This window comes from Gekko japonicus, unplaced genomic scaffold (genome assembly GCF_001447785.1).
Source record: "Gekko japonicus isolate JY-2015 unplaced genomic scaffold, Gekko_japonicus_V1.1 scaffold55, whole genome shotgun sequence".
NCBI lineage: Eukaryota > Metazoa > Chordata > Lepidosauria > Squamata > Gekkonidae > Gekko > Gekko japonicus.
The window spans coordinates 2,106,372-2,121,161 of record NW_015160837.1 but is presented as its reverse complement, the minus strand read 5'-3'; the positions used below and the strand labels follow the sequence as shown (position 1 = coordinate 2,121,161).

Below are 14,790 nucleotides of genomic sequence, written 5' to 3'. Positions count from 1 at the left end.
GTCTTGATGGGCTTATATGTCTACAGTTCCATTTCAGACTTTTGGGTTGTGACATTTTACCAATGTACAGGAGTGCACGTAACCATCCGTAAAACACTGCACAAAAAGAATCTTGATGCAGTCATATGTACTATGGCATCAACATTTGTTTGGTTTACATGTGGGTATCAGAAGGGGGTGGCAAAATGCAAATGAAATACAGGAGCAGAGAGCTATGGTAAATTATACATACTCCAGTTGTAAAAATAATTTTAGAAACTCTCCTTGTTAATTTGCCCCCATAAGCCTGCTTGAAGAGAGCAGCAGCCAATACACTGTTCTCTAGTTGTGGGGGTAAGTGGGATCAAAATGCTTGACACAAATAAACCGAAAACTCAGAATTAAGGAAGAGCAGAGTGCTACAAAGAACAAAAAGTCCAAACCCATGAAAGGATGAAAGGAACTGGAGAGAACCCTACTATTTAATGGCTGATTCACTAACATTAATCCATTAGGGGATCTACAGTGGGAGTAACTAATTCAGAAGGCAGAAAAACAGTGAACAGAAGTTGCCACTAATTCCATGCTGCTGATAGCCCCGGGCACTTTGTCCCATCTGCCATATTTATGAAGGGAAGGGCAAGTGCTCTGAGCACAGATGGAGGATTCCCTTTTGAACACTTGAGCCATTTCCCTGCTCACAGAAAATGGGGAAGCCCCTCCATGTGCATCGGAACATCGGTTCATGGCCTGTAGCCACAACACTGAGTCATTACATATGTTGGCTCAGCCAGTGACCTTAATCATATATAACTGGGGAACTGTAGCATGAAATGTTTAGGAAACACCTTTATCCCGATTTGCAGGAGAGGGCAACAACTGTTGTAAAGGAGTCTGTAGAGGTAGTGTAGAACGAAATACACGTTGCATTGAAAATATACCTGGAGTTATGCATACTGTGATGGTCCATTTGAGATCAGCAACTGGTGGTCCTTGGGACCAGTCCAGTCCTTTCTAGGATATTATCTAGCTCAGAGGTCTTCGGCCTTTCCAGACCCACTGCTAACCAAAAGGCAGCAGCCCAAACCTGCTAAGCTAGAAGGATGTGATGTCATAGTCACATGACAAGACAAGAAGGAGCCAGCATTATGGCCTCACTGGTGCTGAAGCTTAGACAGTGGGCAGCAGACCAAAAAAAGCTAGGAATGTTCAACAGATGCTGAACACTAGGGAGAACTGAGGAACATGACAAGGGTTGGAGCCATAGGGGATCCCTCCCCACCACTCCCTTTGCTGCCCTGCAAGGATCCTCCTCTTGCTGCCCTGCTTTTCCTCTCAGCTTGTATGTAAACAGAGGCAAGAGGTGTGGTTCCCTTGCTTTCTATGCATATGCACTAGCAGAAAGCTCTTTAACAAATGGTGGTCCCGTAAGAGTTTTGAAATGAAGCACGTGACCTAGATTAGGATCCATTCCAGACCCATTGCCTGAAGCCCACAGATCTGGGTAGATTTGCTAAGTGCGGGCAAAAGAGAGGTATTTATTCATTTACTTAATTTACTTTTGTTTGTTTATTTAACAAAACGTACACTCCACCTCTCTGCCCCCATAAGGGCCACCAGGACAGTTAATGAATTAAAACACAGGTAATAAAAGACACATCTTAAAAATCATGTGTGTTATAAAATGTAAGGGCCAAGCAGAAGTAGATGTTTTTCTGGTACTCTCTTGCTTTCTCCATAATCCAGCGAATTTTGGCAATTTGATCTCTAGTACCTCTACCTCTTCGAAACCCAGCTTGTACTTCTGGTAGTTCTCTATCCATGTACTGTTGAAGCCTAGCTTGTAGGATCTTGAGCATGACCTTGCTAGCGTGTGATATGAGTGCAATTGTGCGATAGTTTGAACATTCCTTGGCATTGCCCTTCTTTGGGATTGGAATGTATACTGACCTTTTCCAATCCTGTGGCCACTGTTGCGTTTTCCAAATTTGCTGGCAAATGGAGTGCAGCACTTTAACAGCATCATCTTCTAAGACTTTGAATAGCTCAGCTGGAATACCATCACCTCCACTAGCTTTGTTGTTAGTAATGCTTTCTAAGGCCCATTTAACTTCACATTCCAGGATGTCTGGCTCGAGTTCAGTGATTATACCATCGTGGTTGTCAAGGACATCGAGGTCTTTCTTGTATAGTTCTTCTGTGTATTCTTGCCATCTTTTCCTAATCTCTTCTGCTTCTGTTAGGTCCCTACCGTTTTTGTCCTTTATCATGGCCAGCTTTGCATGGAACGCTCCCTTGATTTCTCCAATTTTCTTGAAGAGATCTCTAGTCCTTCCCATTCTATTGTTTTCTTCTATTACTTTGCACTGTTCATTCAGGAAGGCCTCCTTATCTCTCCTTGCTGTTCTCTGGAAATCTGCGTTCAGTTGGGTAAATCTTTCCTTTTCGCCTTTGCCTTTCGCTTTCCTTCTTTCCTCTGCTATTTGTAAAGCCTCATCAGAAAGCCACTTTGCTTTCTTACATTTCTTTTTCTTTGGGATGGTGGTGATTGCTGCCTCCTGTACGATGTCACGAACCTCTGTCCATAGTTCTTCAGGCACTCTATCTATCAAATCCAGACCCTTGAATCTATTCTTCACCTCTACTGTATATTCATCAGGGATGCGATCTAGGTCAAACCTGAATGGCCTCGTGGTTTTCCCAATTTTCTTCAGTTTAAGTCTGAATTTTGCAATGAGTAGCTCATGATCTGAACCACAGTCAGCTCCAGGTCTTGTTTTTACTGACTGGATAGAGCTTCTCCATCTTTGACTGCAAATTATATAGTCAATCTGATTTCGGTGTTGCCCATCTGGTGATGTCCATGTGTAGAGTCGCCTCTTAGGTTGTTGGAAAAGGGTGTTCGCTATGACCAGTGTGTTCTCTTGACAAAACTCTGTTAACCTTTGCCCTGCTTCATTTTGCTTTCCAAGGCCAAACTTGTCTGTTATTCCGGTTACCTTTTGACTTCCTACTTTAGCATTCCAGTCCCCTATGATGATGAGGACATCATTTTTTGGTGTTAGTTCTAGGAGGTGTTGTAGGTCTTCATAGAACCGGTCCACTTCAGCCTCTTCTGCATCAGTGGTTGGGGCATAGACTTGGATTACTGTGATGTTGAATGGTTTGCCTTGGAATCGGACAGAAATCATTCTGTCATTTTTGAGATTGTATCCCAGTACTGCCTTTTGCACTCTCTTGTTGACTATAAAGGCCACACCATTTTTTCTACGAGATTCCTGGCCACAGTAGTAGATATAATGGTCTTCTGAGTTAAATTCGCCCATTCCTGTCCACTTTAGTTCACTGATTCCTAAGATATCGATGTTCAGTCTTGCCATTTCATTTTTTACTACATCAAGCTTGCCTTGATTCATAGATCTTACATTCCATGTCCCTATGCAGTATTGTTCTTTGCAGCATCGGACTTTCCTTTCACCATCAGACACATCCACAACTGAGCGTCCTTTCGGCTTTGGCCCAGCCGCTTCACTCTTTCTGGGGTTACTTGTACTTGCCCTCTGCTCTTCCTCAGCAGCATATTGGACACCTTCCGACCTGAGGGGCTCATCTTCCGGCGTCATATCTTTTAGCCTTTTGATACTGTCCATGGAGTTTTCTTGGCAAACATACTGGAGTGGGTTGCCATTACCTTCTCCAGGGGATCACGCTTGGTCTGAGTCCTCTGCTGTGGCCTGTCCGTCTTGGGTGGCCCTTCACGGCATAGCCCACAGCTTCACTGAACTACACAAGCCCCCTCGCCACGACAAGGCAGTGATCCATGAGGTTCCTCATGGATACCTGCTCTATCCCATGCATAATCTTATAAACCTCAATCATGTCTCCCCTCAGTCGTCGTTTCTCCAAGGTAAAGAGCCCTATACGCTTTAACCTTTCCCTCATAGGGAAAGTGTTCCAACCCTTTTATCTTCACAATAGCCCTGGGGAGTAGGTTCAGCTAAGAATGTGTGACTGGCCCAAGGTCACCCAGTGAGCTTCCACGGTGGAGTGGGAGTTTGAACCCGAGCCACCCAGATCCTGTTTTGACAATCCAGCCACTTCACCACTCTGGCTCTGTTGTCTGTTGTAATATTTGTGGCAGCAAGATATTTTTCAGAGTGGGATTGGAAATCTTAGCATTCCCCTTTAGAAACTGAGCTCTGCAAACAGAACTATTTCCTGGACAGGACTTTAGACTGTTAGCTCCTTCGGAGACCACGGACTGTCTGCTGATGTTCTTCTGTAAATGTCAATGTATGATAACTGGGCTAGGCCAATAAGTGAAAATATATTTCATACACAGGTCCAGCCAATCGAGCCATCAATACTTTCACTGTTAAAAATGAAGCAGGACATGTATCATTCGGTAGTGTCTACAAGCCCACTGGTACATCTGCAGCACCCATCAGCCCAGCCGTTCAACAAATCCGTCACGGTTATTTTGCCCTGTCCGCCAAATCCAGAAAAAAAGAGGGACGGAGATGAGACAGACCATGGCAGAGCCACTAGTGCTTCTATACACCGGCGTGCAAGTGTGCATCATTTTCGGTGAGAAAGAATCACTTCTATCCGATTGAAAACTATGTATCATGCCTATTCCGCGCCCATCTTTGCAGACATTGATTCTGAGGATGGAGCTCCTTGTTTGGTGTAGTGGTTAAGTGCGCGGACTCTAATCTGGGAGAACCGGGTTTGATTCCCCACTCCTCCACTTGCACCTGGCTGGATGACCTTGGGCAAGCCATAGTTCTGGCACAGCTGTTCTTGAAAAAGAGCAGTTTCTGTCAGAGCTCTCTCAGCCCCACCTACCTCACAGAGTGTCTGTTGTGGGGAGGGGAAGGGAAAGGAGTTTGTAAGCTGCTCTGAGACACCTTTTGGGTAGTGAAGGGCGGGGTATAAATCCAATCCCTTCTCTTCTTCTTCTGCCTGACATAAGGCCACTGCCAAAAACAAGATACAGCCCATTTGTATCCCCCACTCTTCTGGCAATTCATCCTCATAGCGGGCATTTCCCCACCCCTGTGTGCCAGGGGTGCCAGCCTCCGGGGGGGGGGGGATAACAAAAACTGTGTGCCAACAATATTTAACAAAGTAGAAATTCATGTGCTGAGTAAAGAATGAAGAAGCAAACCGTATGTCTGTTTTATTCTATTTCTATGTTATAATCACAGATGTTTAATTGAAGAATGCCACTGTTGGTTTTATCCCCTATGTCTTATTCAGATGTGTTTATGTAAAATGATGGAGTGTGTTGGTCACTGACTGGAACTGACTGATTAGAGAGCAAACGGTTAGAACTATGGAGCTGACCGGGAAAGTTTATTAGGAGGTTGTCGGGTGGCCTTTTAGCTCTCTTGGGGCACTCCATCTTTAGGATCTTGGCTATTGTTTTGGGGTTAGCAATACTGCTTGCTTCCCACCTGGCTCAACGTTTATATCTGTAACTAAACAGATACTGGAGTGGATCCACCCCCTATCCAACCACTCCAATGAGCAAAGGTTATTCATTGAAATATTGATACCCCTCCTTTCCCTTTGACTCAAGTTTGAAGTCTTCCTCCAGTCTAAAGAGTCTTCTTCCAACTTAAGTGGCAGTTCTGTTATTACTTTGGCTGTGACCAAATTTCTGGCAGCCAGGGCTTCTATGTGGGGAAGGAAATAGAGCACGGTATTGGTAAGAAGGGTTCTGTCCAAAACCGCTGGGCTGGTGGGTCAATAAAGAAAGGAAGGAAGGAAGAGTGGCTCTTCTGTTGGAGGAAAGAGCCACTCAAGTGGGAGGAAGGCTACTTAGAGGATGGTTGAGTCCACCCCATTGTAACAGTGCCCCATATCTCTTGTGAAGCTGACAGGTTTCTCTGCTTCAATAGGATTCTCCCCCCCCCCATGTTTAGGATAGTAGTTTAAAAAAAAAAATTGGGGGAGGTCCTGATGACAATTGCGTAAGGATGGCTGATTTCCCTTTTAAAATAGCATTCCCAGTCTCCCACTGTAACAGACAGAATCGAAGGAGCTTCATTCAATTCACATGGAATGACAATGAGACATATAAGGCTTTGAATGGAAAGTGTCTCATATGAATCTTCCTGGGAGGGTTGATAGCAGACGTTTACAAGCTGATGCGGAAAATGTTCCCCGTGTGTACGATATGCAAAACTCACACTTTTAAAAGGGATCAGTGTGTGCCTTTTATGAGAGTCTCATGTGCAGATAATGTGACCATGGCTGACCACACTATCCTCATAAAAGTGTGTGCTGTTTGGGTTGCCTTCGACAACATATTGTGTGCTGTTTCTTTGCATCTTAGAAGCAAAGCGTACAATAACCTGCCCTTACAAGCTGTACGGAATATCCTAAAAAAGCTCATGTGAGTTGCATCAAATAAGCCTAAAGCCATAATAACCGCTTATATCAAATAACTGCAAAATTTAAAGCTCAGTGTGTGTATTATGCTGACATGGAGCTGTTGCCAAAAATGGCATCCCTGCACCTAGCTTGTGGTGTGGTTTCAGATCAAAGGGGGGTGGATCTTCCAACTGCCCCCCTTCAATGCCTCTCTCCATCCGGGAAGCCTTCGTCCATCAGAGAGAAGGAAGATTTAGTACAAGAAAGTCATAGGACGCAACTTGTTTGAAGGCAGTGATAGGATCCAACCCAGGGGGTTGTTTTAGTTAAACACTAGCTATTAGTGGTCATTAAAGACACAGCTACTGTTCATCACCAACTAGCAAATGATACAAGATCCTTCAAACAAAGGACCATCCCTTTGATTTATCAATAGAACAGCTTATCCCATAACTATAGCTTATAGAAGGGAATTCTCTGAGTCGAAACACAAATGTTTTAGAGAGCAGTCCTAAGCAGGTCTACTCAAGTCTATTCAATGGGGCTTAATTGGAGGGAAATGTTCTTAGAACTGTTAATGTAGAAAAAAGCAGTGCTCCTAAGTCAACCAACCAACCAGCATTTATTACGATTGACAGATCAGTCAACAACAAAGCAGAGTTTATGTATAAAAGTAAAATTAATAAACAGAGATGAAAATCCGTAACCTTTTTTGTGCTGTAATTAATGATACATAAAAGTTACTTGAAAGTCTGGAATACCTGCATTTTTACGGACAGGGTCTCGGCATAGAATTTAACCACTTTAGAGGTGGTCTCATTGGAGCAGCCTGCAAGGAGGAGAGATGTCTAGAATTTTTCAGATCTTCCTGAGCACTTGGAAAGAGTAGGGGTAAGATAAGTGGAAAGAATGTCCTTATAAAATGGACAATATAATAACACGTGTTCCACTGTTTTGACTGCATTCAGTTGGCAGGAACACAGACGTTGAGGGTAGGGAATATCTCCCTTCCAGTAGTGTTGAGGGCAGATAGATAAAAAAGGCTAGGGTGAAAGCTCTGCAGAATTTGGGGAATCCTAAAGCATCAAGATAGTTCTCTGGCACAAAGTTTTGCCTATGATTCCCTTCGGCCTGAGCTCTATCAGCTTTAAGCACTGTATCCCAGATTTGTTGTTTGAGTATTTTTTTAGTTCCCGAGAACCCAAAATGGCACTGCAGGCTGTGAAAGGTCAGTAGTTCAGCAGTTCGAGACCCAGGTGCCGCATGACGGAGTGAGCTCCCGTCTCTAGTTCCAGCTCCTGCCAACCTAGCAGTTCGAAAGCAAGAAATTGCATGTAGATAAATAGGGACCACTTCGGTGGGAAGGTAACAGCATTCCGTGCACCTTGGTGTTTAGTCATGCCAGCCACATGACCACGGAAACATCTTCGGACAGCGCTGGCTCTTCGGCTTTGAAACGGAGATGAGCACTGCAATCCTAGAGTCGGATTCGACTGGCTTTCAAGCAAGGGAACCTTTACCTTTACGGTTGTATTTTATTCTCAACCCCATCCACCCAACCGGATGCTCCTAAATCTTTCTAATCTTGTCCGTCTCTTGTGATTCTCTAGGGCAATGAGTGCCTCCCCAAGAAAACAAGGGGAGCATCTCAACGAATCCTTGAAATTACTGGGGTACAGAAGCAAAGAGGAGGAATGGACTTTGCTGGATGAAGTCACCGTGCGGAATGTGCGGAGCGGCCTCGTGTCATTTGAATTAAACGAGCATTTAGAAAGGTGCGGCTGTGTTTGACAGATGACATCGAATAGGTACAAAATGTTGCGTTCAGACAGACAGACGACTAGGAGAAGTCACTCATTCTGCAGTCAGTCAGTGCTGCAAGGAAATGTTCATGAAGCTTTTGAAATGTTGATCCTGAGATGCAGGAGCACCAAAATGACTCCTGGATGAGATCAGATCTGTGAATCAGGCTTCAGACATTTCAGGGGGAAAGCGATGGGGGGGGGGAGAAAAAGTACAAGTCATTCATTCTTGTTTTCTCACTTTTTAACCATTTTAACCAGCTCTGAATCAACGCTGCTATATTTAGGGCAGGTTCATAAATACAGGTGCATCACATCATCAGCGGGATGTGGAAAGCTTTCGGAAAGCTTTTGATTGAGCATTGGGTGATTTGGCAATTTGTGGGCGAGGGCTCAGAAACTCATTGCCTCAAACTGCTCATCCCATGATAGCAATCATTTCTGGGGTTTTCATCAATGAAAAATAAATCCTGCATACAGAAAACCAGCATTTCAGGGTATAGCCCACCCTTCCTCCTCGCTATCTACTTTTCTAGATGCATGGAGTTTTTTATGCATTCAAATGAAGCTTTATATCTCAGGAAGAATTTTTATCACATGGTGGCCCATATAGATAGGTGTCGCTGCTTGATGCTTAAGTTAACAAAACAACATCTGCACGTGAACTGGATCATATCGCTTGAGCAGCGTCGAGGGGGTTATAGGTCAGCCGTGATTTTCTTGGCAACGTGGCATGGATTCATCATTTGCACGTGGGTCACACAATATATGTTTGTTACTAAAGGGGAAACGTGATTCCTGCCCCCTCTCTATACCTTCATGCAGATTTACAGTCATCCGCCAGTCCTCTGCTATGGACAAGGCACATCTGGCACACTTGGTTCGCCATCTGGAGGAGGACACCCACAACACCATGGCAAACGTGGTCTTATATCAGAACAAAGAAGACCCTTACAAGATAGTCGTCTTGCTGGTTCCATCCAAGGAACTGAACCTGGCGCTGCAGAGCCTGAGGGAAGAAGGCTACTCGGGACCCCCTGAGCCCTCCCCACAGTTCAGACTCAAAGAAGGGGAACAGGTTCACTTACGATTCAGTGGGAACATTTCTGCTTCAGGCGCGTGGATTACAGATATGGCTCTGTTTTGTTTTTGTTTGCCGTCAAATCACAACTGACTATGGGGTTTCCAAGGCAAGAGCAGGGGTCGTTTCGTAGAAAAAGAGCTAGGGGGACTCATTAGCATAACTCATTAGCATATTCCACACCCCCTGACTCCCGGCGGGAGTGCGAGGAAGCCCCGCCAAGGCCCTCCCTGGCCCCAGGCAGGCAGGGGTCGGGAGAGGCAGGGAGGAAGCAACTTACCCTCCCTCTTCTTCTGCCTCCTTCTGGCTGAATGAGGGCCGGAAGCGGGGCGGCCGGAAGCAGGGGGCGGGGCTTCGTCGTGTGCCCCGCCCCCCGCACCTCAACCGGGGGGACGGCAATCCCCCACGATTCCCCCTGAATCGACCTCTGGGCAAGAGGCATTCAGAGGTGGTTTGCCATTGCCCGCCTCTGCACAGTAACCCTGGACTTCCATGGTGGTTTCTCAGGATTGTTGTAAGAGAGGGCTCAAACAGAGTGGGGCATTCACCACAGCAGCCCTGTAGCTAGGGTATTTTTGGGGGGGGCCTTGGGGGGGACCAGCTAATTAAATCAAAGGCTCCCAGGCACAGGGGTCTGCTTGGCATGCACCCACCCAGCCCCCACTAGAGCCTTCCTCAGAGGCGAGCCAGAATCACTGGCTGATTTCGCAGTAGAGCTGCCCCGATGTTGCGCCGCCGTTTGCCCTGATACTATTGGTCAATTTCACACCCGAAGCCACGGGGCTGCATTTGACCCACGGCTTTCCCGATTTCCTCCGCAGTTTCGTGATCCTCAGAAAACAGGATCACGAAACTGCAGGGGAAATCAAGCAAAGCCGCGAGTCAAAATGCAGCCCCGCAGCTTTCGGGTGTGAAATTGACCAATAGTATCGGGGCAAACGGCAGCGCAACATCGAGGCAGCTCTACTGCGAAATCAGCCCCAGTGTTAATAGACACTAAGGCTCCTCAGAGGTCTAGGAAAACTGCAGTGTTAAAAAAAAAAAGGAGAGCGAGGCTCAAGCTTCCCCCCTCACTCCTACCCTGAGCCAATGAACTTTGCTGAAGCCTGGAACAGAAAAACCAACAGGAGGAGTGAACAGCTGCAATCCAACCAATGTGTGTGTGACTTGGTCAACCACCACTGGTTGCTGCCGGGTCCTAAAGAGACTCATCTCTTCGCTGATGAGCTCAAACAGGGAGATGCCGGCTCATATTCATGAGGATCGATCAGGGGGTGAGGGGGCCGGAGGGAGGGAGTGGGAGCTGAGGATTGGGGAAGGGGCCCGCAAAGATAGGGGTGGGCCCCATGGGCCCCACGTTAGCTACGGGCCTGCACCATGGCCAATTTGGTGTAGTGGTTAAGAACACGGATTCCCCACTCCGCCACATGCAGCTGCTGGTGTTACCTTGGGTCAGTCACAAGTTCTCTCAGAGCTGTTGTCTCATGAGCAGTCCTAGAAAAGAGCTCTCTCAGCCCCACCTACCTCACAGGGAGGGGAAAGGGAAGGAGATTGTAAGCCACTCTGGGACTCCAAGTCTTCTTCCCTTGCCTCATGCAGGAGATTGTAAGCCACTCTGGGACTCCAAGACTTCTTCCCTTGCCTCATGCAGAGATGAGGTGAGGTGGGCCAGGTGCCACCGCCTGCCTCAGCTCGCATAGGTATTGGGCAGGTTCATCACGCCTCTTCTCACCCTGCTCCTCACCTGACAGAAACCCAAACTTTGAATGCTTACGTAACTGCTGTGGTTGCCTCACCAGCCACTGAAGGCATCCCTTTCTTAAGAGAGGAGAGGAGAGATTGGATTTATACCCCGCCCTTCACTACCCAAAGGAGTCTCAGAGTGGTTTACAAACTCCTTTCCCTTCCCCTCCCCACAACAAACACCCTGTGAGGTAGGTGGGGCTGAGAGAGCTTTGAAAGAAACTGCTCTTTCTCAAGGACAGCTCTTATCAGAACTACGGCTTGCCCAAGGCTATCCAGCCAGGTGCAAGTGGAGGAGTGGGGAATCAAACCGGGTTCTCCCAGATTAGAGTCTGTGCACTTAACCACTACACCAAACAGAAGAAGAGGAGGAGGAGGAGGAAAAGGAGGAGGAGGAGGAGGAGGAGGCGGATGGAGGAGGAGGAGGAGGAGGAGATTGGATTTATACCCCGCCCTTCACTACCCAAAGGTGTCTCAGAGCGGCTTACAAACTCCTTTCCCTTCCCCTCCCCACTACAGACACCCTGTGAGTTAGGTGGGGCTGAGAGAGCTCTTGACAGAAACTGCTCTTTTTCAAGAACAACTCATCAGAACTACGGCTTGCCCAAGATTATCCAGCCAGGTGCAAGATGGAGGAGTGGGGAATCAAACCCGGTTCTCCCAGATTAGAGTCCGCACACTTAACCATTACACCAAACTGGCTCTCAAAACTACAGGTTTTTTAAAACCACAAGTTTTCTATTTTAGATTTCAGATTTATTTATTCTGCAAACCTGAGACATTTTTCAGGTTTGTAAAAAAAAAAAAAAAAAAAAAATCTGTCATCCATTCTCAGCTCCCATCTCTGGGTTTAAGTATCCTCAGATTTGGCCAAATTGAGAATTAGAATATGCAAGTGGGGCTTTTGATGCTCAGGCGGGATCCTTTCCCCCTTGAACCACGGTTCTTTTTTCGTTGTTGCCACCAGGCCCGACATGGCTCCCAGACCCCACCACCGGGCCCACTGAGGCTTGCTCTTCATTGCCGCTGATGAGCCCTATGCAGCCCCCCAGCCCCTGTTTCCAGACCTGCCAAGGTTCCCTTGCCCCCTAACAAATGCCTATGATGTGCCCCATATGGCTCCCTACCTCTGCTGCAGAACCCACTGAGGCTTCCTGCCCCCCCACCAGGCCCGCTGAGGGGTAGTGGTTAAGTGCATGGACTCTAATCTGGGAGAACCGGATTTGATTCCCTACTCCTCCACTTGCAACTGGCTGGATGACCTTGGCCAAGCCATAGTTCCGTCAGAGGTGTTCTTGAAAAAGAGCAGTTTCTGTCAAGAGCTCCCTCAGCCCCACCTACCTCACAGGGTGTCTGTTGTGGGGAGGGGAAAGGAAAGGAGTTTTTAAGCTGCTCTGAGACTCCGAGTGAAGGGCAGGGTATAAATCCAATCTCCTCCTCCTCCTCCTCTTCTTCTTTTCCTTCTCCCCCCCGTTTCTGCCAGTTGCCAGCTGTCAGGTAGCCCTGTCATGGATCTGGATTCTGGAGGGGTGCCCTCCTCCCCGTTCTCAGCTCTTCCCTGTCCAGCTACTGTGCGCTATCTCTGGCTTGACCTTGTAGTCTCCAGCTGTTTTTACTTTGCTGAGAAAGTAACGGCTTTTCGCTGTGCCTGCTTGCTCGCTTCTGCCCCCACGTGCGAACTATAATCATTGGCTTCAGCTCAATGTGGGGGGGGGTATCTGATTTCACTATAAGTCAGAGGCCCTTATACTGATGGCCATTCCTTTTTTTTTTTTTTAGTAAACAAATTTTTTATTTTCTCAGGAATACAACATATAAAACTTTTCATTCTATCAATTGTCTACCCCATTCCCAGTTCCTCCCCTCCCTCCAATGGCTTCCCACAATGCTTCCACCCCTGCTCCAAATTACTTCATATCATCAACAATATCAGTTTCTCATCATTACAATCTAAAGATAACATCATTTGACTTAATATTGATCTAAACATATTAAGTTTTGTTTCACATCCCAGTTCTTTTCCAGATAAATTTTAAAGTCATTCCATTCTCCAAAAAACTCATCGTCTTCTTTGTTATTCAGTTTTTTTGTAATCTTATCCATTTGTGCCATGAACAGAACTTTTTGTATCCATTCTTCAACCTCTGGTACCTTTTCTGTCTTCCAAAACTGAGCATAAATCATTCTCGCTGTCACTATCAGGTACCAGAGTAAAGTCTTTTTAGTCGTATTGACTTCTTCCATTTTAAGTCCCAAAAGCAGAATTTCCGGTGCTTTTTTAAAAGAACATTTCAATATTTTTTGCATTTCATTGTGGACTTTTGTCCAAAAGTCTACAGCTTTCTCACAAGTCCACCACATATGATAAAATGAGCCCTCATGCCTCTTACATTTCCAGCATTTGTTTGACATATTTTGATTCATATTTGCAATCTTCTTAGGTGTCATGTACCACCTATACATCATCTTATAACAATTTTCTTTAACATTAGTACATGTCGAGATCTTAATAGAGTTTTTCCACAAATATTCCCAAGTTTCCATATCTACTTCCTTATTCATATTAATAGCCCATTTTAACATTTGTTCTTTAACAGTTTCATCTTCAGTATACCATTTTAACAACACCTTATACATTTTAGAAATATTTTTTCCTCCTCCACTCTCCCATACCTTTTCAATTTCATTTTTTTCCTCTCTAAAACCATAGTTTTTTTTGTCAGATCTAAAAAGATCATAAATCTGCATATATTTCAACCACTCATATTCATATTCAATTTCATTCTGCTTTTTCATTACCCACTCTGTTCCCTCTTTTTTAATTAAATCTCTATATGGCAACCAGTCTCTACCTCGCTGTCTTGAGTAAGATATCAACACTTCTACTGGTACAATCCACAATGGTCTTAAGTCACTCTGGTACTTCTTATATCTTGTCCATACCATATACAAAGCTTTTCTCACCAAGTGAAGTTTAAAAAAACTGTCCATTTTTATCTTGTCATACCATAAATATGCATGCCAGCCAAATCTACAATCATGCCCTTCCAACCCCAACAATCTGTCATTTTCAAGCTTCACCCATTGATCCATCCATGTTAGACAAACCGCTTCATAATATAGTCTAAGATTTGGCATTTGTAGACCTCCTCTTTCTTTGGCATCACAAAGTATTTTCATTTTGATCCTTGGTTTCTTGCCTGCCCAAACAAATTTTGACAACTCTTGTTGCCACTTGGCCAACAAATCCGTTTTATGCAGAATTGGTATTGTTTGGAACAGGAACATCAAACGTGGTAGGACATTCATTTTTATAACTGATATTCTTCCCATCAGTGATAAGTTCATTTTATCCCATTTCTTAAAATCTTGAGTCAGCTTAGTCCATAATTTCTCATAATTATTCTTATATAGGTCTATATTTTTTGCCGTTAATTCAATTCCAAGGTATTTTGTTTTTTTAACTACTTCACATTGTACCAGTTCTTGTAGTTCCACTTGTTTTTGTTTGATCATGTTTTTACATATAAGTTTTGTTTTATTCTTATTTACGTAAAAGCCGGCCAATTCTCCAAACTCCTTTATTTTTTGAAAAAGCAATGTCAATTTTTCTGTTGGGTTTTCCACCATAAACATTACATCGTCTGCAAATGCTCGATATTTGTATTGGTGTCCTTTATGTGTCAAGCCCTTTATTTCTTGATCGTACTGTATTTTTTGTAAAAGTATTTCCAATACCCAGATAAATAATAACGGTGATAACGGACAACCTTGCCTTGTTCCTTTCTGTACTTTGAAGTTATC

The 14,790-nt window shown here is 45.1% G+C and overlaps 1 protein-coding gene across 1 annotated transcript in view; it reads left to right on the top strand.

Moving 5' to 3' along the window:
* DTHD1 (death domain containing 1) overlaps positions 1-14,790 on the top strand; it is a 41,807-nt gene that overhangs the window by 14,479 nt on the left and 12,538 nt on the right. Inside the window, exons 4-7 of the mRNA XM_015418183.1 lie at positions 4,322-4,566; positions 6,323-6,382; positions 7,971-8,135; positions 8,988-9,277. Of these exons, the coding sequence (XP_015273669.1) occupies positions 4,322-4,566; positions 6,323-6,382; positions 7,971-8,135; positions 8,988-9,277 (760 nt within the window). The remainder of the gene's footprint in view (positions 1-4,321; positions 4,567-6,322; positions 6,383-7,970; positions 8,136-8,987; positions 9,278-14,790) is intronic.